This window comes from Eublepharis macularius, chromosome 9 (assembly GCF_028583425.1).
Source record: "Eublepharis macularius isolate TG4126 chromosome 9, MPM_Emac_v1.0, whole genome shotgun sequence".
Classification (NCBI taxonomy): Eukaryota; Metazoa; Chordata; class Lepidosauria; order Squamata; family Eublepharidae; genus Eublepharis; species Eublepharis macularius.
Genome location: NC_072798.1, coordinates 1,356,620 through 1,379,997, shown reverse-complemented (window position 1 = coordinate 1,379,997; position 23,378 = coordinate 1,356,620). Strand labels below are relative to the sequence as shown.

General features: G+C 56.4%; 1 protein-coding gene across 1 annotated transcript in view; it reads left to right on the top strand.

The window, feature by feature from the left end:
* SHANK3 (SH3 and multiple ankyrin repeat domains 3) overlaps positions 1-23,378 on the top strand; it is a gene marked incomplete at its 5' end in the record, with an annotated part of 319,560 nt that overhangs the window by 257,120 nt on the left and 39,062 nt on the right. The window contains 5 exon segments of the mRNA XM_054988523.1: positions 6,773-6,908; positions 12,620-12,700; positions 14,988-15,011; positions 21,840-21,967; positions 23,247-23,340. Coding sequence (XP_054844498.1) covers positions 6,773-6,908; positions 12,620-12,700; positions 14,988-15,011; positions 21,840-21,967; positions 23,247-23,340 — 463 coding nt within the window.

Sequence of the window (23,378 nt, the reverse complement as noted above, 5' to 3'; positions counted from 1 at the left end):
GGGATTGAACTGCAGTGCTGGCGGGGGGGGGGGGGGAGTTGAATGTTTTCGAATCCTGCCACACACACACACACCCTCTCCCCCATCTTCTCAGAGTTGCTCTTTGCCCTGAGAGTAAAAGCCCCGATTCAGGCCATGACTGCGGAATCAGCCTCAGCTCAGTCCGTGGAAGGCCAGTTTCTGTTTCCAGGCAGCTTTTCTTGGAAAGCCCGTGAGCGGGACAGGGGGACATCAGCCCTCCCCTCTTCTTTCAGCCGGCATTCAGAGGGCTGCTGCCTGGAAATGCAGAGGCTCTGCCATGGACAGTTGAGGGTCCTCTCCTCTTTGGATCGTTTTCAAGCCCTCTCAGCTTGTGACCTCACTGCATCTTGTGGCAATGAGTTCCTAGCGATGCATCACATGGAGAACTTTTGTCTTCCCCGGCGCCTCAGGCTCACCGGCGGCCCCTGAGGTCTTGTACTTTGGGAGATGAAGGGGAAAGTTCTGTCTCCCCCCTCCTCTCTTCACCCTCCGCATAATTGTATCACCCGCCATCATGGATGTTGTATATTTTTTCTGAGCCAAAAGGCCTGGATTTGGGGGCGTTACTACGCAGACAGTTTTATTCTCTGTCCCTCTCCTGAGGATCACTAGCATGGGATTGACCTTTTTTAGAAAACTGGCCCTGCACTGAGTCCATAATGTCCATGAGCTGCCCAGTTCCCCTCCCGAGCTCTCGTGCTGCCAGCTCAGACCCGTCAGCGGGCATATGAAATCAGGGTGTTTTGTGCCAAAGGGCACCCCCAGACACTTGCACGGACCCTCCCTTGTCATGTCATTGCTCAGTTTGAAGATGATCTTGGAGCTACGTGCAGCTTGTTTGCGTTTAATTAATTTTAATTTAATTTATTAGATTTGTATTGCGCCCTCCCCACACCCCCAGGCTCAGGGCGGATCACAGTGGAAGGTCTGACCACATAGGACTGAATGAATTCTTTGTGTCTGTTTTCACTGTGGAAAATGTTCCCCTGCTGGAGCCGTTTAGTGGGGGGCAGAACATCTGAAGAACGGAGTCAGACGGAGGTAACAAGAGATGAAATTCTGATAGGCAAAAAGAAACCTCACAGGTCTCGAGGTCCAGATGGCCCAGACCCAATGGGTTCATAAGGAACTCACATTGATCCACTAACCCGCGTATGTAACTTATCACTAAAATCAAATTCTGTGCCAGATGATTGGAAAGTAGCAAAGGTCACGCCGATTTTTCAAAAGGGGTCCAGGGGGGATCTAGGTAATTACAGGCCAGTTAGCCTGACAGCTGTTCCAGGTAAATTTTAGAAACTGTTATTAAAAAGAGAATTGCTAAACGCATTGAGGAATGAAGTCTGCTGAGGGAGAAGCAACATGGCTTCTGCAAAGGGGAGTCCTGCCTCACCAACCTCTTGGAGTTCTTTGAGCAGGTTAACAAATGTGGATAAAGGTGATCTGACAGATACACCTGTATTCAAAAGCCTTTTGACAAGGTGCCTCACGAGAGACTCTTACGTAAGCTTAGCAGCTGTAGGATAAGAGGATGGGGTCAGTCTTAAGGATGAGAAGTTGGTTAAACGGCTGGAGAGTAGGAATAAATGGACGGTTTTCTCGATAGGGAGCAGTGGGATCCCACAAGGATCGGTGTTGGGGCTGGTGCTGTTTAATTTATTCATAAATGATCTGGAATTGGGAAGTTAGCATCGTAGTGGTCAAATCTGCAGACAATCCCAAATTGTTTAGGATGATGAAAATCAAGGTGGATCGTGAAGAGCTCCAAACAGATCTTTCAAAATTCGGTGAGTGGGAAACAACATGGCAAATTAAGTTCAGTATAGGCAAATGTGAGTGGGGGCATATTGGAACAAAAAAACACAAGCTTTAAATATATGCAGATGGGATCTGAACTGGTTGAGACTGAGAGCCAAGCTACAAGAGATGAATTACACGAGGAGGAGCACGGGAAGGGAGTTGCCATGTTAGCCAGGAAGCTGAGTTTTAAAAGAGATCCGAAGGCTCTGTCAATTTCCCTCGACGTCCCCACCATAGGTCAGTAATGGCTGGGAGCTTGTACCTTTACCTTTACTGAGCCAGCAAAGATGGCTCCTCAGAGGGTTTGTTCATTTCCTCTTTCCCTCCTGAAGGCTCTGTCAGTTTCACCTCCCCTTCTAGGAGGCAAAGAGGAAATAAGTGAAGGAATGACATTCGGTGCTATTCACTGACCATCGGTATTTCAAACCAATGCTTCCATTTTCTTACTGGGAAACTAAAAGGGAGGCATGCCATTGGGCGAGGCTGGCATTGGAGACAATAGCTTGTGTGTCAAGCTGTTGATTCTTTTTCAGCCCACCTCTTCAGTTGCCCTTCCTGCCTTGCTTGACGTTTCTTCTACTAGTTGGAAAACCCGTCTGCGCTCTGCGGGCTCTCAGTTCCCGGGAAGGGCCAATGGGAGTGGCAGAAATGAGCCCAGCATGTTCTGGGTCCAGGCTCCAAAAGTAGGGGTGCCAGCTGTGCCCCAGACTTTGACACCAGGCCTGCCTCGGTTTCTCCTCTGCTTAACGGTGTGTCTGGAACCTTCAGTACTGTTTGCTGCCACTGTATGTTTAAAATACTCCCTTTAATACTGAGATCAGCCAGGGAGGTGGCTGATGGGGAAAGGCAGAGTGCTGCAGAAAGCGCCCCGAGTGACAAGCCTCTGCTAAGGCCAGGCCTGGTTTCCTCCTCCCTTCTGCATCAGGAATTGTTCTGTGGCAGAGTCCTGCTCGAACATTTCAGTCCGGCGACAGAGTTGGCCTTTCCTGTCCTTAGACTCGCTGTCCAGGGAGTGGCCCGCCTTTCCCATTTGAGGGCAGACTTGTTGGTCTCTCCAGAAACCTTGGGCGAGCTCCCAGTCTCCTCTTGCCCTGCACAGTGTAGAGTTCTGCGTCCTAAGGAAAATGGCAGGAACAGGAGGAAGGCTGGGGCAAGACGCAGACCTGCCTGCCTGCTTGCTTTGCCTGCTTCCCACCTGCTGCGCTGTTACATTTTTAAATGCGTAATTGGTTGTAGTCTCTATCATCTGGGCCGTTTTAATGGGATTTATTGTTGCAAAGTGCCTCAGATGGAGACCAGTCATTTAAGTCAACAAATAAATGTGTTTATTTTTCTGAAATCGAACTCTCCATTGCTGCCTCCTCACTAGAAAGTGGGCTCTGTAAAAAGCTCTTGGAAATCTCAGGCGTGGGGAGGGGGGGGTGGAACAATATTACAGGAGTCTGCAAGTGGTGGCCCGGGAGCCCACGGCTTCCAACTCCACCCCCCCCCCTTTTCTTCTCTGCGATTATCCTGGAGCAGAGAGAGGAAGAGAGCAGCAAGAGCCAGGCGAGGGCTCTGCTCTCTTTCCCACCCCCCAGCCCACAAACTCTTTCTGTTAAAGTGCAGGAAGAAGAGAGCACGGGAGAGGAGAACAGAAGCCCGCCATTCCAGCAGGCGCCTCTTAGCTGGGCCGGGCCTCCTTTTCTCTCTCTCTCCACTCCATGCTAGTTGCTGGCCAGGGGTCTTAATTCGGAGGACTTTGGATGTTGGTTCAGGCTCAGTCAGATTCTTGGGGATGACTTGCCAGAGGCCTCTTTTTGCTCCTGGCTCTTTGCTTGGCCCACGGATGTGGTTTCATCTCAAGGGCAGTGATGTCTGAAGGACTCCATTGCAGAGCAGACGGCAGGACTTGTGCGTGGATCCACGTAAGCAGGAGTTCTCGGCTGCCCTCTCGCCCCACCATCCCCAACACACACACACACACACACACACACACACACACAGGTGTGCGCCCGCTCTCTGCTTCCTCTTCCTCTCGCCTCTGCTGCACCACTGAGCAGCCTGATTTGACAGTAAGGCTTCTGTGATGACTGTGGTAGCCGTGACTCAGAGACCTTATTGGGTAGATCTAGCCCCCAAAGGCGAGCCGTGGCAAAAACAGTAGAGCAGGGGGTGGGGGAGCAGCAGACGTGGAGGAACCTTTCAGAATGTGACTTTTGAAAATGTATGTGAGAATCCACTCTGAGCGACCCTCGCCCTTCCCCTGGATAGGAGCTCAGGGAAGTGCTGGTATACAAATGCCAGACAGGGGGTGTGGATGGAAGAGGAAGCAGCGGATTCAAATCTAAGCCTGTTCCCCTCCCTCCCCGTGCCCAGCCATGGAGGGGGCAGGACTGCCATGCCTGTTTAGACCCTTGTGAGGTTTCATGGGGAGGGTCTCTGGGGGCTTCTGGTTTAAGCAGTTATTAGTATGCCAGGAGCTCCACGGGCTGAGCTGAACTTGTGCCCCGGGCCCTCAAATGCTTCCCCAGGTGGCACCAGAAGTCAGCGCCAGGAAAGAGAGAAGACGTCCCCGACCAGGCAGGTGGATGCTTCAGCTGGGGGGGAGGGCAGGGTTACTCTGAAGCAACCAGCTCAGCAGCAGAGTTATACAGGGAGGGACGGAGAACCAGAAGAGGCTTAAGCTGCAAGACAGGCAAAGACTTGAGGGCAGCTTCTTTGGAGCCAGCACAGAGCTCTGGTGGAGGCTGGGAGAGGGCAGGGCTTTCTGGCAGCTGGGGGGGCCAGGCTGTTTGCCCCCTGCCTGTCCCCAGATTCTGCAGCCTGGGGGTTTTGCTCAGTGGCCCCAGGCTAGCTGTCTGTCACTGGGCTGCAGAGAGGGGCACCGCAGTGAGTTCCTTTCCGGGATCCAGCCAGGCCCTCAGTCAGAGCTTGCTTTTGCCTCAGAGCTGCGGGGGGGGGGTGTGGGGTGAAGCCGGGGGAGCTCCTGCAGGGTGTGTGAATGCTGTCCTGCTTCTCGGCTGTCTGGGGCTCCTCTGCAGTGCTGCCCAACCCCCTGTGATCCATGCCTTACAAAACAGAGACAGGCGGTGAGGGCGAGATGCACGGGGAAGCAGGTCGGCAAAGGAGAGCAGGGCCCTGGTCAAGCGGGCTTGTTCCCCGAGGGAAGGGCAAAGGGACAGAGACTTTGCAGTGCCCCTGAAGAGCCTGAGCTCCCGGCCTGTGGGGAGTGGAAGAAGCTGCCCCAGGAAGGCCTGGGAGGGGTCTGCTTGTAGCAACAGGCCCAGCCGAGGCCCTTGGGGGTGTAGGCTTTCACGGAGCCCCTTGCAGGCTGGGGCGGGGGATTGGCTGCCGCCTCTTCTGCTTGGCAGCAGCTCTCCGAGGAAGGGACCCTCTGCTGGGGTTGGGCCTGGCCTTGCAACCAGAAGGTGGGCTTTCTCTTGAGAGGGAGCTCTGGGTGGGGGGGGGGAAGCCTGCGCCATGTCCTGTAGGGTGTGGCTCTCGTCCACTGGGCGTGGTGCTTCTCCAGATGAGAACCACCGCACCCAGCGTGGTCCCCCCGTGTCTGACATCGAGCATGTTCAGAAGCAAGAGCCGGTGTGATGCAACCGGGGCGTGCTGACCTCATGAGGGGCAGGCCCAGGATGCAAACCCTGCTTGGCCCAGGAGCTCCCAGAAGGCTTTGGGGCTGCCCACTGCTTCGTGCCAGACCTTCAGGACCGCCGCAAGTTTCTGGGCATCCAAGCCTCCTGCGTGGAGCTGGTGCATGCATGCCCCTTCCTACGAGGGCAGCAGACCTCCCACAGCTGACAGGGACCGGAGCCGGATGGGGCCGCTGGGATGAGAACATTCTGACAGGAGCAGGCATGGCCTTCGCTGGGAGCAAGGAGCACTCCCTCAGCCAGCCCTCGTTCATGCAGTGGTGGCCGATAGGTGAGACAAACAGTTGGAAGCATTTTGTACCCTGAAAGGATTGGGGTCCAGGGGCACCTTAGAGACCAGCAAGGTTTTCAGGGTGTAAGCTTTCGAGGGTCGAAGCTCCCTTCTTCAGGCACAAATAGGAATGGAGATCCCTGATCCTTTATATCCCAGCCAAAATTGGTGGGACGTTACAAGAGAGGGCCTCCAGATTTAAAGATACAGTGCAGCTCAATTAAATGGGAGGGGTGTAGCAGAGGAAGCTGTACTTCCTTTATGACATGATTAGAGCAGAAATTAGCACCTGCCCTGAGATAAGAATCTTAAGTCTCTGTTAACCTCCCCAGTGCTTGTGAGGGAAGCGTATCATTGTAGTTCCAAAAATGTCTCTTGTAGGTCCTGCAGGTGAGAATCTGTCGGACGGATTGGAAGAGATGCAGTTGTAATGTAGAGCTTGGCTGTAGACAGTGGATTGTTTGGTGTGCTTAAAGAGGGTGACTGAAGCATCTAGACATGTTTGCCAATCAGTAGTCTTCCGGTATAAGGTGGTTCTTAAGCATACATGACAGAACTAGAGTGCCCTCCTGATGTAGTAAGGAAACCAGTTGATGAAGCCAGAATAATACCAAGGGATAACCTGCTACAAGACAGGCCCAAATGCAACAATCGTGGAACACACGTGGTGGCCACGTACAACTCCCAGCTCAAATCAGTTCAACTCATCATTAATCTCTTGCAACCTCTGCTGGACAAGGACGCTCCACCAGTGTTACGTGTGCTATCAAGTGTCAGCAATGCCCTTCCGCAGCAGTGGAATGCCCAGGGGGGTTGCAAGGCTCTCCCGCTGCTTTTGAGATGTTGTTGTGACTCCCAATGTCGGATGTATCTCTGTTTATTCTTTTGCATAGGGACTGACCTGTGGTCTGGTGTAGAGAAACGTTCCGCTCTGCACCTTCCAGGGCTTCCAGGAAGTCACCCCCTCCCCACCCCCACCGTGGCGCTCTGGGAGGGGCCCCCTCCTCCTCACTCTCCTCCCTCGCTTGCTCCACAGGTGAATGGTGTCAACGTGGTGAAGGTGGGTCACAAGCAAGTGGTGTCACTCATCCGCCAAGGGGGGAACCACCTGGTGATGAAAGTGGTCTCCGTCAGCCGCAAGCCAGAGTCTGAGGACATCGTGCGGAAGAAAGGTGAGTGCCGAGCGCTCCGCGTTCTCCTCTCCCTTCCGCGCTCCTGGGACATGGATGCCCCACAGAGGCCAGTCCCTATTCACCCTGATCCCCGTGGCCTGGCTGTCCAGGTGGGACCGGCCGTTGTTACAATCCCCCCATAGAACCAATGCCTTGGCATGGATGCTGGCCACTAGGGGCTGACCCTTGTCACACGGCGTGGCTCAGGCATAGCGCTTGCGGAGCAAAGAGTCTGCAGAGAGAGCCTGAGGGGACAGGAACTGAACGCAGCAAGCGACCCAAAGGAGTGGGGGCTCCAGCGCTGGAAGCCAGGCTGAAAGGGAAGCCGCTTCGTCCCATCCCAAGGTTCACTGGACTGCACCGGTGGCCATCTGCAAGGAGGGTGCTGTGGAGAGGCCCGGGAGCCCAGAGGCAATGCCAGTTGTCAGCACCAGGGCCCTCTGCTTCAGAGTGGGCTGCAGACCAGCTGGCTGGCGCTGTTGGGAAGGGGCGGGGCCAGAATGCACACTGGAGAGCCGCAGCACGAGGCAGAGCGTGGCTGGGAGGCATCCAGGCCCCCTCCGCTGAGCTGCATGCCATCACCTCCCTGAGAGGAGTCCCCTCGAGGGCGCCTGGCTCCTCCTCAGTGGGCCTCCCCTTTGCAGCCAGGAGAGAGAGAGAGCGCGCCTCGTCCTCCTCCCGGGCCACCATCCCTAGAGACCATCTGGTTGATGAGTGGTTTTTCCCCCCACCCACCCCCCAAAGCTGGGTGTATCCAGGGGTTGCCCTGAGCCCAGGCACGTGTGATTCTGGCGGGTGCCGGTGGGTCCTTTCTCCGGCTCCCTCTGCAAGGTGTGTTGGACCATGGCTAGACTGGAGGGGGGCGGGGAGTCCCGAATGTTGACTGTGTGTACAGCTCCAGAGTGGCTCCTCCACAGGGACACTTAGGGACCCTGCGCACGAGCCAGGCTTGCGCTCTGTACATGAAGAAGCAGCAGCAGCGTGGGCCCAGGCGTCTTCCTGCCCTGGCTCTTGGGGCAGCCTCAAGATTCTTACTCATGTAGGCCTCCGGTTACACAAAAGACCTAGCAATTTATTTTATTTTATTAAATTTATAACCCGATGTCCCCGCAAGTGGGCTCAGAGCGGGTAACATCAATCAATAAAATCACAATTGAGCTCATTTAAAGACATTAAAAGCTAAAACTCAAGAAGGCAGCAGCTCTTCACAACGGCCCGTACTCCAAACACAGCTTGGTACGTCCCATGGGATGGGGGACGGCGTACGCATTAGGTGGGGCGGCAGACGATCAGGGGGGCTACATTCCCCACTCAGCAGGAGACCGGCCGAAAGGGGCTCACCGGGCCCCAGCCTCAACCATATTCCTAGGGGAACATCTCTTGTCTTGCAGGCACGGCAGAAAGATAGTAAATTCTGGCCTGCCCATCAGGTGCCAGTCTGATGAAGGGAGTTCCGAAAGCTCGTGCCCCGGAAATCTAGTTAGTATTTGACGTGCTACTGGACCTTCTAGTACAGACCAGCTCAGCTACCCTCCTGGAGCCCAGCAGTCTTGTGGTGCTCCCATTTCTCAGAGGGAGAACTGAGGCTGGTGTGAGGAGGGCTCTCCTGGGGAGTGTCCGCAGCTGAGTTGAGGCCAGGTCCTCTAGCCCAGCCCTGTAGCTTTGGCATGCCCTTGAGTGCCAGGTGGGTCCCCGGCTGGAGCCTCATTTAGTAGCCGTCCTTTTGATGTCCCTGCAAGAGGTCACGGGAGTGTCAGCCAGCCCAAGAGTCCCGTGCCTCTGGTTGCCCAGCCCTTTCCGGGGTGCAAACAGCTGTTAGCCTTCGGCCCCAGGGTGCTCTCTCATTCCCATTCCTCAAACTCCACCAGCCTCCAGACATCCCCTTTGTTCTTGCAGTTCTGCCTGTTTGAAATTCTAGGCAACTGTTGTGCAGGCCACTCTACCTATGCAAGTGGTAGGAGCAGATTTTCCGGAGCAGTAGGGGGTCTAGTAGTGGAACGGATCCTACCTTCCTCTGCTGCCTTTGGGCTCAAGAGAAGCGCCCCGGCTCTTTTTGCGGAGAGAGACTGGAAAAGTGTAAAAGACACCCAAGATAATCTTCCTGCTAAAATCTTTGGTGATGACCCGAAGCCCCAACCGCGCCCCCCCCTCCCCAAGTTGGATTAGAAGATGCCATCCGTGAATGGATTACTGGGAGCTCTGGAGCATCCCTTCCTTCCGTTCCACGCGCTGCTGCATGACATGCCGTCTGCTGCCCTCTCAGATGACTCCATATGCAACTCTGGCTGGGTGGCTTTTTGTGCAGCTAAGCCCCCTTTGGACCCTAGCTTTCCAGAGTCAAGCTACACCTCCAGTCTTGCAGGGCGTGGGAGTTGGTGCCGCTGTAGTGTCTTGCCACAGGGTCCAGTAAACGCTCTCCCCCCACCCCCACCCCATTCCTACAGGCCTTATAATACTTTATATCCTTTTGTGACTAAAAAAGTTCCACTTTTGGACCTAATGATTGATTTACCATGTAGCTGGTATTGTTGATGGGGAGCTTAGCTGGCCACTGAGTCCTCTGAAGCCACTGGTTTACTCCCAGGGACAGCGGGTCGCTGCTTCGTCTCATTAGTTTTGCAAAGAAGTCGTCTGTTCCTTATTTTAAAAGTATTCTGTCCCCAATTTTTCGGACTTTAGAAGGAAGGCAAGGAACTGAGCATGTGTTGGGGTCAGTCATGGAGTTGCAGTTTCCAGGTGTGGCAGGAAGGTCCCTCCCTGGAGGCCCTGGCCCCTGATGCCCCCTGCCTCACTTCCAGGGGACCAGGCTGGCTTAAGAACCAAAGCATCCCTCATTGCAGGTGGAAGAGCACCCCCAAAACGGAGACTGAGGAAGGAGCTATGCATTTGTGTGGCTCCGATGCCCTTTGAATGGATGCTTCGGTTTTTTAAGGGGAAATCAGCATGAGGAAGGAGTAGCGATTGACACATTTCCCCCCACCCCTAACCCCTAACCCTTTTCCACCGTGAAAATCACAACATCTGCCCAGCTGCTGTTGACTGAACTGGAGAAAATGTACAAATACGTTTACATTTTCCTTGGTGGGAATTAAAGCTGTGGGTCTGGCCAGGAAAAGGACACAAGAGGACCTGTTTTTAAAGGCAGTGTTCCCTCGCCCCTTGAACCAGTCTTCTTGCGATTCTGGAGCTGCCTTCTGTGAACAAGAAGGACCCGAGAACTGCTTGCCTGGCCTCGTCCCACCCTGAGAGGGACTGGACAAGGTTTGGCTTCTCCCCGGAAGTTCTGGGCCTCCCCCTGCAGGCAGCCGGAAGAAAAAGCCCCTGCCAGCAGGCCTGCCTGCCTCAGGGGAGGGCGGGCTGCCCTCTTGCTGCAGGTGGCATGCCAGTGAGCGAAGCGGGGCTCGTCCCACTCCTCCTGCAAATCCACTGCACGGCCGCAGGGTCATGAACACGGCAGGGAATTGAGTTGGTGGAGGAGCTCCCCCCTCGTCGCCAGGACAAGAGGAGGTTTCTGGCCCTTCGAGGGGGTTGGGCGCTCCGGTGCAGAGCTAAGGTGGGCCCAGAGGCTCAGCACAGCCCCCAGCCCTCCGCCAGGCAGGTCAAAGGGACTCCCCGGATGTGTCCGATGGGCGTCGCTGGAGTGATTCGTGCAGACACATAATTTGACTCCTTCCAAGTGTCACACGCTCACTGGCCTGCCGTAGAGCCCTTGCGGGGACTGGGCCAGCCACCCCTTGGGAGGTGGGACCGGAAGCACCCAGCTCACCTCAGAGGACTCGGAGTCAGCAAGAGATGAGGGAGGGGTCTGTTCAGGGCAGGCTGTGCCCGGCGGGGGGGGGGGATGAAGTGGCAGGGAAGCTGCAGAGGTGGTGGCTGTTCTTAGGGCAGAACAACGCATGCCCCCCCCCCCCCGGTCATAGATCCAGAGGGGTCAGCCATGTTAGTCTGTAGTTGGAAAACAGTAAAGAGTCCAGTAGCACCTTTAAGACTGACCAACTTTATTGTAGCAGAAGCTTTTGAGAACCACAGCTCTCTTGGTCAGATGGGTAGTCTTAAAGGTGCTACTGGACTCTCCACGTGCCGCCCCTGGCACCGTTCTGGGCTCCTGTTTCTGTTCAGGGCCACATGAGGAAAGGCTCTAAGGCTTGTCCAACCCCCCAGGGCAGTTGCGATCACCCCCCCCCCCATTCTTAACAGCACGGTAGCATTGCCTGGGGGGGGGCTGGGGAGGTGAGGCAGTTCCCTCCCACACAGCAGAGACTGGGGGGGAAGGCAACTTCTGAGCCTATTTTTAGGAGCCTGGGGCTGCGTTGTGGGGAAGGAGTGGCGCGGGCCTGCTGTCTTCCGTCTCTGGCAGGGAACCAGGCAGACACCCGGCAGAAAGGAGGGGTCCCTGAGGGGAGGGGGTGGGGTGGGGAGAGAGGCAGCTCTCGCCCGACACCCCGAGAGAGGACTCTGTTGCTGCTGCCCACACTTGTGCCTTGTGGCTGGGGGCTGCAGTTCCGATCCCGCTGGCCATTGCTGGTTCCTGGGGTGAGACGGGCCTTGGACGTTCACGCATCATCCTTGCCGAGGCGGCAAGCATCGGACCCTTGTCTTCCCCCAGACCTCCCTGCAGACGGGCGCCAAGGGATCCTCATCCACATGCAAGTGGGGCTCAGAGCCCCTGCCCTGCCCAGCTGAACGGGGTGCCCTTTGCCCTCCTTCCTCAGCATGCCGGCGGATGCCCGGAGGATGGCGTTCCTCCCGCGATGAGTGGGCTGGCACCTCCTCGTTCAGGCAGCTTCCCCTGGCTCGAGGCAGACGGTTTCCTACGCCGGAGTTGCACGGCATGGCCTCTCGCAGACCAGTGGCGTTGGGAGCTGCTGCCACAGGCGCTTGGGGGGTGGGCTTGGCCCCCATCCTGATCCCCCGTTTGGGCTTTGGTGAGGGCTGTGGGGGAATCGTGTTCTCTGCTCCATGCGCCTCTTTGGGGTCCCTGATGCAGGCGTCTCCGGCAGCAGCTTGAAGCTCCGGTTTCCATAGCAACGCCTGAGCGTTGAAGCCCTGCATTGTTACGGATCGAGCGAAGTGACGAGCGAGGGAAAGAGCGAGGAGCAAGAGCCTTCCACTCCGTCGAATCCCATGGCATATGGAGTCTCTCTCCAGCATCGCTGCCGGCTGGGCTGGCTAGGGAGTCCCTGGCACCCCGTGCCTGCCACGCCTTGGCAGGGCTGCCCCACCGGCCACATGCCAGGCAGCACTGAGCCGTGGCCATCTCCGAGCCAGGCTGGGTGGGGCAATGGGAGCCCCTCCCCCATGAGCCCCGCAGCCTAAAAGCCGAGCTTGGGAGCCACTTTGCCAATGGCGCGCCTGGGGGGAGGCTGGCCAGCCGCCTGGGAGAGACGGAGCTGAGCAGGCCTTGCCCACCGTAGCGCTCCTGGCGCTGGCAGAACCCCCCGGGCGTCCTGTCTCAGGAGCCCCCCAACTTGAGGGGCTGCGGGTCCTGGCCGGAGTTGCCCCAGAAGCTTGCCCGCCCACCCACCCCGGCCGTGGGACAATGAAGCAGTTCTCCTCCACGCGCAGCCTCAACAAGATCCTGCAGCAGTGCGACTCCTCATCCCGCGAATACGAGGAGATCCAGGCCGTGGAGACCAAGTGGCACCTCCACCGGGCCACACCACGCAAGATCCTGGACAGGAAGTGCAAAATGCCCTCTCTCTTCCTTTCAGCCCCGCCGCCGCCCAAGAGAGCTCCCAGCACAACACTGACCCTGCGCTCCAAGTCCATGACCGCTGAGCTGGAGGAGCTGGGTGAGTCGGGGGGGGGGGCGTGATGCTGGTGGGGGGGGCGGGGAGGCGGGGGTGACAGAGCATGCGTGGCTGGTGTGCCTGGCAAACAGACTTGTGGATCTTCTCCCAGAAAGGCCCTGGAGGAGTCCAAGGCCCCTTAGCAGCCACACCCACAAGCCGGCCCCCTCGAGGCCCACTTTGCGCTGCCAGGGACCAGCGGGCCCTCTGCCATGTGGGCCTCCTTTGCTCCCAGCAGGCCGCTTGCTCGGGGGCCTCTGCCGCTCTCCCCTCCGGCCACGTGCTGGGAAGCGTGTCCATGGACGGCCCTCTCCTTTGACCGAGCTTGGCTCTTCCTCCAGGCAGTTCTTTTTTCTGCAAGGCTCCCATTGCCCCCCTCAAGCTGTGCCTGCTTCCAGAGCCCCCTCTGAAGGCCCTCGGAGCATCCACCTGTCCCTCACGCTTTGTTAGTTACCCTTCTCCCTTCCCTGCTGTATCCGGGTGAGCATCTCCTGAAAGCACCGGTGAATTTCCAGCATCCCTGCCAAGCTCCGAGGCCCGGGCCAGTTCTTCTCTTCCCTTCACCACAATCAACTGAATATTTCATCTCATCCCTGCTGTGTGTAACACAGCCGCTGCCCCCTCCCCACCCGGTGCTTCTAGGGAGGTGATTTTCCTCCAAACCTGGCAGGCTCGAAGACTGACTCATGCCTGGGCGCACACTCTCCCGTGCTCCTGCTTTGGCCTACTAAAGGGACGGCCTCCCTTGAGCGCCCGGACCCTGCCAGGTGGCTTAGCAAGCTTGAAATGCTGCGCCCCACTTCTCATCCTTGGGCACCCACTTCCTCCCAACTGCAGGCATTCAGAATAGCAGTCGTTCTGGAGGGAGGGAGGCAGTTGATGGGGGCAGCCAACCCCCCCCCCCCCCGTATTAGATGCAAGTGCCACTGAAGGGCTCCAGCATGACTCCGCCACTCCCCTTTCTTGCCTGAGCTGTGCCCCCTCCACAGGTGGCATTTGTGGGATCTGTGGCTGGTTGGGCCCTGTCTGGAAATGCCGTCCTGTTTGATTCCCATCACTTTCCGTGGCGATCAAAGCCAACCCCCCATCTTCGTACAGTCTCCGCCTAACAGGGAGGGTCTTTGGGCCAAAAATCTCAGGGGGCTTTGCTAAGCATCCCTTACTGGAATCCAACTTTTGCCATGTGGGGGAAGGCCTGGCAAGGCCCAGCAGGACGGCCGTTCTAAAGCCAGGGTCCATGCGCAGCTTCCTCCCCGCTGCCTAGTTACTGAAACCCTCCCCCCCATTTAACCTGGGGAGAATTTGGCCCCTTCTCTCCCTCCCGCCTTGCTCTCCATCTCAGCAGAGGCCTTCTCTGCTTTCAGGACTTAGTTGCAGGAGAGGGGCAGTTCTGTGGCTCAGATTTGCTTGGGAGCATCTCCTCCACCCCGTCCCAAGTCTGAACAGAGAAGGCAGGAACTTGGCTTTCGAAAGGGGTGTCCAGCAGGAGCCCAGAGAGGCCTGCTCAGTTCAAGAGAAGCCTTTGCCCGCTCCCTCCAGGGCACATGGTGTGTGAGGCCTTTGCCCACTCCCTCCAGGGCACGTGGTGTGTGAGGCCTTTGCCCGCTCCCTCCAGGGCACATGGTGTGTGAGGCCTTTGCCTACTCCCTCCAGGGCACGTGGTGTGTGAGGCCTTTGCCCGCTCCCTCCAGGGCACGTGGTGTGTGAGGCCTTTGCCCACTCCCTCCAGGGCACGTGGTGTGTGAGGCCTTTGCCCGCTCCCTCCAGGGCACGTGGTGTGTGAGGCCTTTGCCCGCTCCCTCCAGGGCACGTGGTGTGTGAGGCCTTTGCCCGCTCCCTCCAGGGCACATGGTGTGTGAGGCCTTTGCCCGCTCCCTCCAGGGCACGTGGTGTGTGAGGCCTTTGCCCGCTCCCTCCAGGGCACGTGGTGTGTGAGGCCTTTGCCCGCTCCCTCCAGGGCACGTGGTGTGTGAGGCCTTTGCCCGCTCCCTCCAGGGCACGTGGTGTGTGAGGCTTTTGCCCGCTCCCTTCAGGGCACGTGGCGTGTGAGGCTGCATGGGAAGTGTTGCATGTGGGGTAAGGAACCCCGGAGGGTGGAGGATGTGCTTGCTGTGCTGCTTGTCTGGGAAGAGTGCATGGGGCCATCCTGGGATGCTGCTCCCGGGCCCTGCCTGAGGCCTAATCCAAGCGTCTGTCTCCACTTGGCAGAGGCAGGGGGTGCAGCATGCCGGGGACGAAAAGCCCGCAATTCCTGCCATTGATGTTTTGTACTTTGTTTCTTGATTCCAAGCCTCGATGCGGAGGAGGAAAGGGGGTGAGTGCAACGGCCCCTGTGCAGGGCTCGTCCCACCCCTCTTGAGTCATGCTGCCCCACGCTCCCGAGGGAGGGAGGGAAGGGGGGAGGCTGCCCAGGGCATCCTGCCTGGTGCTCTCAGGCCACAGGCTTCTCAGGAGAGTAGGACCCTTAGGCAGCCCCAACATACACACACACGTTGGTTTCTAAAAGGAGAGGTTCTGGGCAGAAGAGGGTGTGCCTCAGAGCCTGGTTGGGGTCTGCCATAGAAGCTTGCAAAGTGATCTTGGGCCAGGCATAGGTCATTTTAGGTCTCCCTTGGGGAGAAAACAGGGAAGGGTGGAACAAATGAAATGACTGGATGAAATCGTCATCACGAAAGCTGCCGCAGATGTGGCCCCTGAGTGGGTCTGTAGAATGGACCCGTTGCAGAGAGAGCTGCCAGCATCCAAGCCAGAGCAGCCGGGCACTGGGGCACTGGCACTCTCTGTCTTGTGCCACCCCAAGTGCTCACTGTGGGGGGTGTAGTTGGAGAATGGGACCTGCTCTGCAACGGAAAGAAATGGAACCGAGTTCCAAACAGGCGGGACTTTGACAGCTGGGGTTTCTCCCCTTGGAGTGGCAGCGTAACCCCTCTGCCCAGTCCAACCTTGCCAGCTTCACCGGTCCCTTTTAAGTTCTTCTGATTGGTGCGGGGAGGGGCTTGCTCTTCGCTCACCAGCTGCCAGGGTGCCATTCCAGTTGCGCCGTGGAACTTTCCAGGTGTCTCTAAATGACGGAGTGATGGCAAATTGGACCCCCCCCCTCTTCATTTCCAACTCACTGAGCAACTTTGTGTTTGGGTCCAAAGTTATGTTTGTTAATTAAACAGATTAAAGCATTCACAACTTTGCGGAAATGCATTCCAAGTCCAGGATTTCCAAATCTGTCCCAGAAGCAAGTCAGAAATTGCAGCACCAGCTGCCACAGCTGGTCTGCTTTGTTTGTAGAGAAAACGGGCCTTTTAAAATTAATATCCAAGTCTGTGAAAGGCGAGTGAGTGAGGCTGAAGAGGGCAGAATGAGTCATGAGGCCAGATGAAATGAGGGGAGCTCAGGAAGGCCCAAGATGGCGGCGGGGGGGGCGGTGCTTGGATGGGGGCTGCCTGACCAGACACACGTTGGCCACTGGAGCCACGTTTTGGCTGTGCTGCTGAAGTGTGGACGTGGTGCAGTCATGCAGAGGTTGCTGAAGGGCCCCTGCAGGGAGGGGGCGATTCTGGGGTCCTGCATCTCCAGAACCGCTTACCAGCCTCTCTTCCCTCCTGTGCACCAGGGCTGACGCTTGTCGTCGCTGAAAGTGGGTTTCCCCAGAAGGCCGGGCTGTCCAGCACAAAGCTTTCACCTTCCTTCAATGGGACGAGTGCTGTGCTAGGACTGCTCAGCAGGCAAATGTAACGTGATACTCAAACATCATCCAGCAACACAGGCAGGCACGCCCGCTCCTTGACTTCCCAATCCCAATCCAGGCTCCATTTTCAAGGCACACATCAGGGAGAAGAGTCGGTTTGGGAGCGCCTGAAGGAAAGGCGGATGAAGCCCCTCTTTTTGCCTGCCCTTGCAATTCTTTGGACATTCCTAGGGAAGGCTTCCTGGGGGAGGGGTGCCCCCCCCGCTTCTGCCTCAGTTGAAGCCCTTCCCTCGAACTAGTTAGCTTCACTGGTGGGCAGTGGAAGGGGACGTATCCACGGCACTCGTGCCCCCAGTGACCCAGTTGCAGCTCCAGGGGGATTTCAGCTATAGAAGAGCCACGGGAGAAGCGGCTGTCTGATTTGGCCATTAGGGTCCAGCATCTCCCAGGAGCCCATTCCAAAGTTGCCAGCCCATGAGGCGCTGGGAGTCCCTCACTGTGTGGCATGGGGGGCAGGACTTTGGAGCGGGGGGGAGGGCTTTCAGGCCCCAAAGACAGATTTCACAGGCCTAGGAGAGGGGCCTGACGAAGAATAGGACAGTGAAGAGGAGGACGTCTGATCCACCCGGGCTAAACTGGGGCCCGGGCCTTGAAAAGGGCAAGGATGCCAAGATGCAGTTGGCTCGGCAGCAGACCAGCTCAGTGGGCAGGGGCATCATCGGAGGGGAAGAGGCAGAGAGCGCAAGGTTTGAGTTCAGTGGCACCTTGAAGGCCAACAAGATTTTCAGGGCATGAGCTTTTGAGGGTCCGGGCTCCCAGAGAGGAAGGGGGGTCAGGGGTTCTTGGGGTCCACCTGCTGTGGAGACTGGGGTGTTTGGTCCCTTGCTGCAGCCCAGGCCTGTTCCTGAGGTGGACCAGCTGGGAGCTGGACTCAGAGGGCCTGTTTCCAGCGCAGCAAGTTCACAGCAGGGCCAGACGCCCAGACTGAGCACGCTCTGTAACAGGCAAGTGACAGGTTGCGCTCCAGTGCGCAGAGCAGAATCCAGAAGACGGGAGCAGCCGCTTTGGGAGGCCGTGAAGTGGAATGGCGGGGCTTGGGGGAGGGGTTAGGCCCCTGCCTGCCTGCCGTTTCTCCGCTCCAGATTGGCCCTTCCCAGCTCCTTTTCCCTCTGCAGAGCTACGTGTATGATTATGAAGGTGCTGTGCATCTTGAGACAGTGTTGTATGAAGGGGTTTCCGGTGGGAAGCCGGCAGGCAGGATTGTTTATTTATTTGATTTGATTTCTGTTCCACTCTGCCCGAAAGTGGGCTCAGAGCAGATCACATTTTAAAATATACAACAAATAGAATTAAATTTGCAGCAGTATAAACAATTAATAACATATCAATTGTAAAACAGCTGTGCACATTTTGCCCAGCCACCTCAGACTAAATAACCCGCAGAGTGGGGTGGCCTGTCACAGAACCCAAGGGGGCATATACTCCCCCCTGTGCCAAGAGGCCAGTGATTCCTCAGGTGGCCCACCCACCTCAACCACCGAATGCCTGGCGGAACATCTCTGCCTTGCAGGCCCGACAGAAGGGTAACAAATCCGAGTGGGCCTGCGTTGACACAAGCAGGGAGCTCCACCAGGTTGGGGCCAGGGTCAAGAAAGCCCTGGCCCCGGTTGAGTCACACGCATCTTTCCAGCCTCTTCACTCAATCACAGACTCCACCAAGTTATTTGGACAGCAAGAAAAGGCTGGCTGGGCCTTGGAATGCACCTTGGCCTGTAAGGTGTAGCGTGCCCCCTGGCAGAGGCTCACGGGAGCTCTGAGGAGCAGCTGACTTGGCATCCACACCTGGTGAAACTGGAGAGCTACTAGAATCACAGAATCACAGAACCCTGCGAGCTGGAAGGGGCCTTACAGGCCATCTAGCCCAACCCCCCGCCCAGTGCAGGAACAGCCTCAAGCATCCCCGACAAGGATTTGTCCAGCCGATCCTTGGAGACTGCCAATGCGGGGGAACCCACCACGTCCCCGGGCAGCTGATTCCACCGTTGGATTACTCCTAACGTGGAGAAGTTTTTCCCAACGTCCGGCTGGCACCTTCCCTCCTGTCGTTTAAACCCATTGTTTCGAGTTCTACCCTCTGTTGCCACAAGAACAGCTCCCCTCCTCTAAGAGGAAGCCTTTTAAATACTTAAAGAGACCCCCCCCCAAAGACCCCAAAAGACTGTTGAGCTATCTACAGCCTGGATGGGCATTTCAGTCCCGTGCTGTCTCTGGGGCAAGCTGGAGAAGGCGTCTGTTTGGGCTTGTGGGCTTTTTGGCAGCTGCTGGGGAAGCCTGTTGTCATGGCGGGCAGGGCAGAATCTGAGGGCTGTCTAGGAAATGAGGAGGAGAGAAGCTGGACCAGCATCCGCTGGGGAATATAGAGCAAAGCTGGAAACGGGAGAAAGGGAACATTTTCTCAGCCCCAGCATGTGATGGAGAGCGTGGGCGGAGGGCTGTCAGACACGCCTGAGGCCAGGAGCCTGGCAGGAAGTGAGGGGGGGATGTCTCTGTAGGTGGCTGCAGGATCCAGAATTAGACGGATCTCGACTTGGCAGGCAAGAGAGGAGATCGGGCAAGGATAAGTGCTCACGGCTAGCCCCTTTCCTTTAATGCAGGTACCGGAGGGCTGGTTTCATGCTGGCAAGCCACGTGCTTGGGGCACCCTAACGTGGCAAAGGCCCAGCATCTCTGTGAGGATGGCACGCATTTCCACAGGCACACGTTTCCCTCCCTCGGGCATTAGGGGAGCCATTGGGCTTCCTTAGTGGCTTAGCTTCTGACCTGAACCTCTGCATCTCAGGCGGAACGGTGTATGTCAAAGAACAGCCGCATAAAGGACAGCAGCGTGGGGGGGCCTGGTGGCTTCCGTAAGCAAGGCTTGGAACAGAATGCTGTTTTACTTTGTGCTGCTTCGGTCTGTGGCATCCATTGGGAAACCTGGCTCTTCAATGGACAGCTGGCTCCCAGTTATTGGCCTTAGGAACAAGCTTGATTCAAAACCCTGAGCAAGTCTCTCCCTTGTGGCCTCTGCCGTTGGGAGTTTCTCCTCTGCTCCCTCCAGTCAGTCCACCAGCCCCTGTACTGCACACAGGTGGTTCCTAGTTGGAAGAGACTTTTCCAGAGTCACTAGCTGGGCCTTTCGCTGCCCAGCTGACAGTCCGGGGCTCCCCCATTGTCGAAGGATGGAGCAAAGGCACACGGACACCTGGTCACTTCAGTGCAGCCTGGCCAGCTTCATTCTGTGCGTCACGTCACAGAGCAGGAGACCAAAGCTCCCCCTGCTGCTGCTGCCGCCGCCCTCCAGAGTATCGGCCGCCTGTGAACGGGCAGAGTCCCTTCAGCGGCCATTGGTGGCTGTCTCTGCCTGTCTAATCCCCCTTTAAACTACAGGCCACACCCATGGCTGTGGGTTCCCTCATTTTCACTGGGTGGCGCCAATTTATTCAAATAATTATATATGGCCTTTCTCAACACAAGAGGTCCAAGGCCATTGACAGAAGTACCGGAGTGCATCAGCATCAGCAGTGAAACAACAGCCTCTTCCAAAGTTATAGTGCAAAGAGCAGCAGAAAGGCCTGTGAAGTAACACCCTTGCCTGTTCTTCAGGAGGCAGAGAGGGCAGGGATAGACCTGACCTCCACTGACAGCCCCTCCCCTCAAAAGGCCCTGGAACTGGCTGCTGCAGAAGAGACTTTTTGAGGGGAGGGGGCCAGCTGGAGAAGCCAGGTTTGTGCACAGGCTCACTCAGTTCTAATGGCCAACACTGTAATGCCCTAATAGAGGGTGAGTACTGTGTAGAGTCCCAGCCGCTGTCATCAAAACAAGGGTCTTGAAGAGCTGGGCAAAGTGTAGAAGAGGGTAACCAAGATGATAAAGCAGTTGGAGGCCCTTCCCTACAATGAAAAACTCGAGAGTCTGGATTTTTCATGGTTAAGGGGGGACAGGAGAGAGGTTTATAAATATAAGCCTGGAGTGGAGAAAGTGGATAGAGGGAGCTGCTTCTTCCTCTCCCATAATACTAGGAAGGGCACAGGACGGGCGCTCTGATGACAGACCAAAGGGGATGCTTCTGCACCCAACGAGTAAATAAACTCTGGAACGCGCTGCTGGTGGATGTGGTGACAGCCATGGGTGTAGCTAACTTCAAGAGGGGGTTAGAAAAGGGTCGGGGAGGGCAGGCCCATCAACAGCGACCATTTATTTATTTATGTCATTCATCGTCCACCTTTCTCACTGAAACTCAAGGCGGATTACATAGAATGAGATTCGCACAGTCAGTATCAAGGACGTTTCGATAAACAATGCCACAGGGTAAATTAATGCAAGTTCACAAAGTCATCACATTAGCAAAAATCTAATACAGAGTTGAAGAAATGCTGAAACAGAGAATAAGCAATTCTGTGACTGGCATTAGATAACTACCCAGTAGGCCATATTTAAAGTAACGGGCAGTACATATGAGCCCATGCTTGAAGCAACAGATCAGATGCGAGGCGACGTAGTGGCGAGGTCTGTGGTCCCTGGCTCGTTAGCAAAGCATCTCTTTGAGACCAATTCTCGACAATCCAGCCCTCCTATCGGAGTTAAAAGCCCTTCCGAAGCATTCCGTTTTGCCTTGTTTGCGGAAGGCCAGGAACGGGGGGGGGGGCCCTCCTGACCCCCTCCGGCTCCAGGAGATTAAGGGAGCCTCTGTCTGCAGGGGCCACTGAACCCCGGAGCCGGGCGGCAGCTCCAGAGGTAAGCCTTGCCCCTCTGCTCAGCTCCTGCGGCCTGCCAGGGCGACGGGTCGGCCAGTGTGTGAAGCGTGATGCTGGAACTGGTGGTTCACTGGTCCGATCCAGCAGGGCTCTTCTTGGGTTTTTATGTTCTTGGGCTTGAGCCTCCAAAGGGAAAGATTGAAGCAAGCATTTGTTTAGCCCATGTGACAGGCCCAGGCAGCAATGAGCATCTTTTTGGAAACGGGCGAATGGAAAAGCGTAAATGGGGCGCCCTCCGTCAAGCTCTTTAGACTTGAGAAATTGCTGCGGGGCCAGGGAAGGTGGCGAGGCTCCCCCAGGCCTCAGGATTTTTAGGATCTCCTGGACAATCAGGCTGCAGCTCAAGGATGTTGGCCCCTGTTGAGTAGGACTGAGGAGGAAGCAGCTTCTGGCTCACGCCCTCCTTTGCAGAGCCAACGGCACGCAGCCCTGGGGAGTCTCCCTGCTTTCCTGGGGCCGGCATGGGGCTTTGCTCACCCTCCACAGACAGTGGGGCCCTGCTCAGGGAGGCAGAAGAAAGCCCCCTCCACCAATTCCTGCTGTTGCTCCCCAGAAGTCTCACCCTCGCCCCTTCCCCGTGTAGCCCAGATCATCCTGTGCCAGGGTATATCACGGTTCGGATTCTGGGCTGGCCTCATGGTGTGGTGTGTGTCTGACTTTCCAGAGAAGCTGGACGAGATTTTGGCAGCGGCCGAACCCGTGCTGAGAGCGGACATTGTGGAAGCAGATTCAAGGGCAGCCACGGTGAAGCAGCGGCCCACCAGTCGGCGCATCACTCCGGCGGAGATCAGTGTGAGAGAAAGGAGCATACTGGAGTGCTGGGTGTGGGGGAGACTGAGAAGAGAACTGGGAGAGGGGACGGGGCCTGATTCACGTGAATGTTTTACTTAAGTTGAAAGCACAAATTTACTTACAGTGGAGGTTGCATGTGCCATATCCAGGCATGTGCCATGATTGCATAGCAGCGCACGCAGCAGAAACTAAGCTGTGGCATGTGGCATCACAACCTAGGAAGGCAGATCTCTAGACTCTGGCAGGGACCAGGTGGGTTTTGGTCAGCCTTTGTGGGCCCAAACAGTACTTCTCAGAGCAGAGTGGCAGAGCCCAGGCTGGTCATTTGGGCACCCACAGCCATCTGATTCTGAAGAGTTTGATTGGCCAGCTTGTTGCCTGGTAAGGCAGTGTGCCTGTTTGTAGAGGAGGGGGCTGTCAGGTCACTGCTTCAGCTACCAAGGCAATGAAACCAGAGTGGAGCTGCCATTGGACATCTCTTTTCTCCCACGACAGTGTTTCTCTTTGGTCTGGGGGAAGGCAGAAATGCCACCACTGGGGCTTCTTTTCCCCGTGCAGGGTTGCCGTTCCTCTGCCCTTCTGCTCTGACTTGCCACAGTCTTCCCTGCACTCCCACCAGCCACCTCTTTGGTGCCCGGAGAGTGGGAGTGGGGGAAGCTGCTTCACCATATCAAGTTGCACTCGAAGGGAATGCAAGCGAGTCCCCCACCTCACTGAACATGTTAGCTGGTTTTGATGAGAGTCGGGACATCTTTCATCCCCACGTGCATCTGCCATCTCCTTCGAATGCAGCCTCAGGGTCAATTAGACAAGACAAAGATCATGAGGCGCATTCTGTTCAACAAGGCAACCTGCAGGGCTGGTGCAGCCTTCGATGCCCTGCAGGCTGTGCACAGAAAAGAGAAGGGATTTAGCCCTTCTACCTGTACTCTGTTTCACTAATCAAAACCAGGCTGCCCCCTGCTTTTTAAGTGACACTTTAAAAGAAAGATTCTTCCCTTAAAATGCAAATAAGCGAAGCAAGGATCCCGGTTTTAAATACTGAAACTGAGTGGAAGTTGAAGAGTTAACTCCCCTTGCCCTTCTGTCCATGGCCCCAAGGCAAACCGAGGCTGCAGCTGCCTGCAGCTTGCATTTGAGATGTGAGAACTGTCTCTTCTCCGTTTGCGCCCTCCTCCTCCACTGTTTTTTTCTCAAGGCCTGGTGGCAACTGAATGTCTTGAGTTGAAATAATGCTTGTGCTGGAATGAAAATTTCTCTTATCCTCTTCCTTTTCTAGTCACTATTTGAGCGGCAAGGAATGGCAGCACACGCTGGGCCAGAGAAACCCCACATTTCACTACGCAAAGGAATTCCACGGACAAAATCTGTAGGTAAGTGTGGCTGCCGCCCGCACTATTATCCAAGGCCC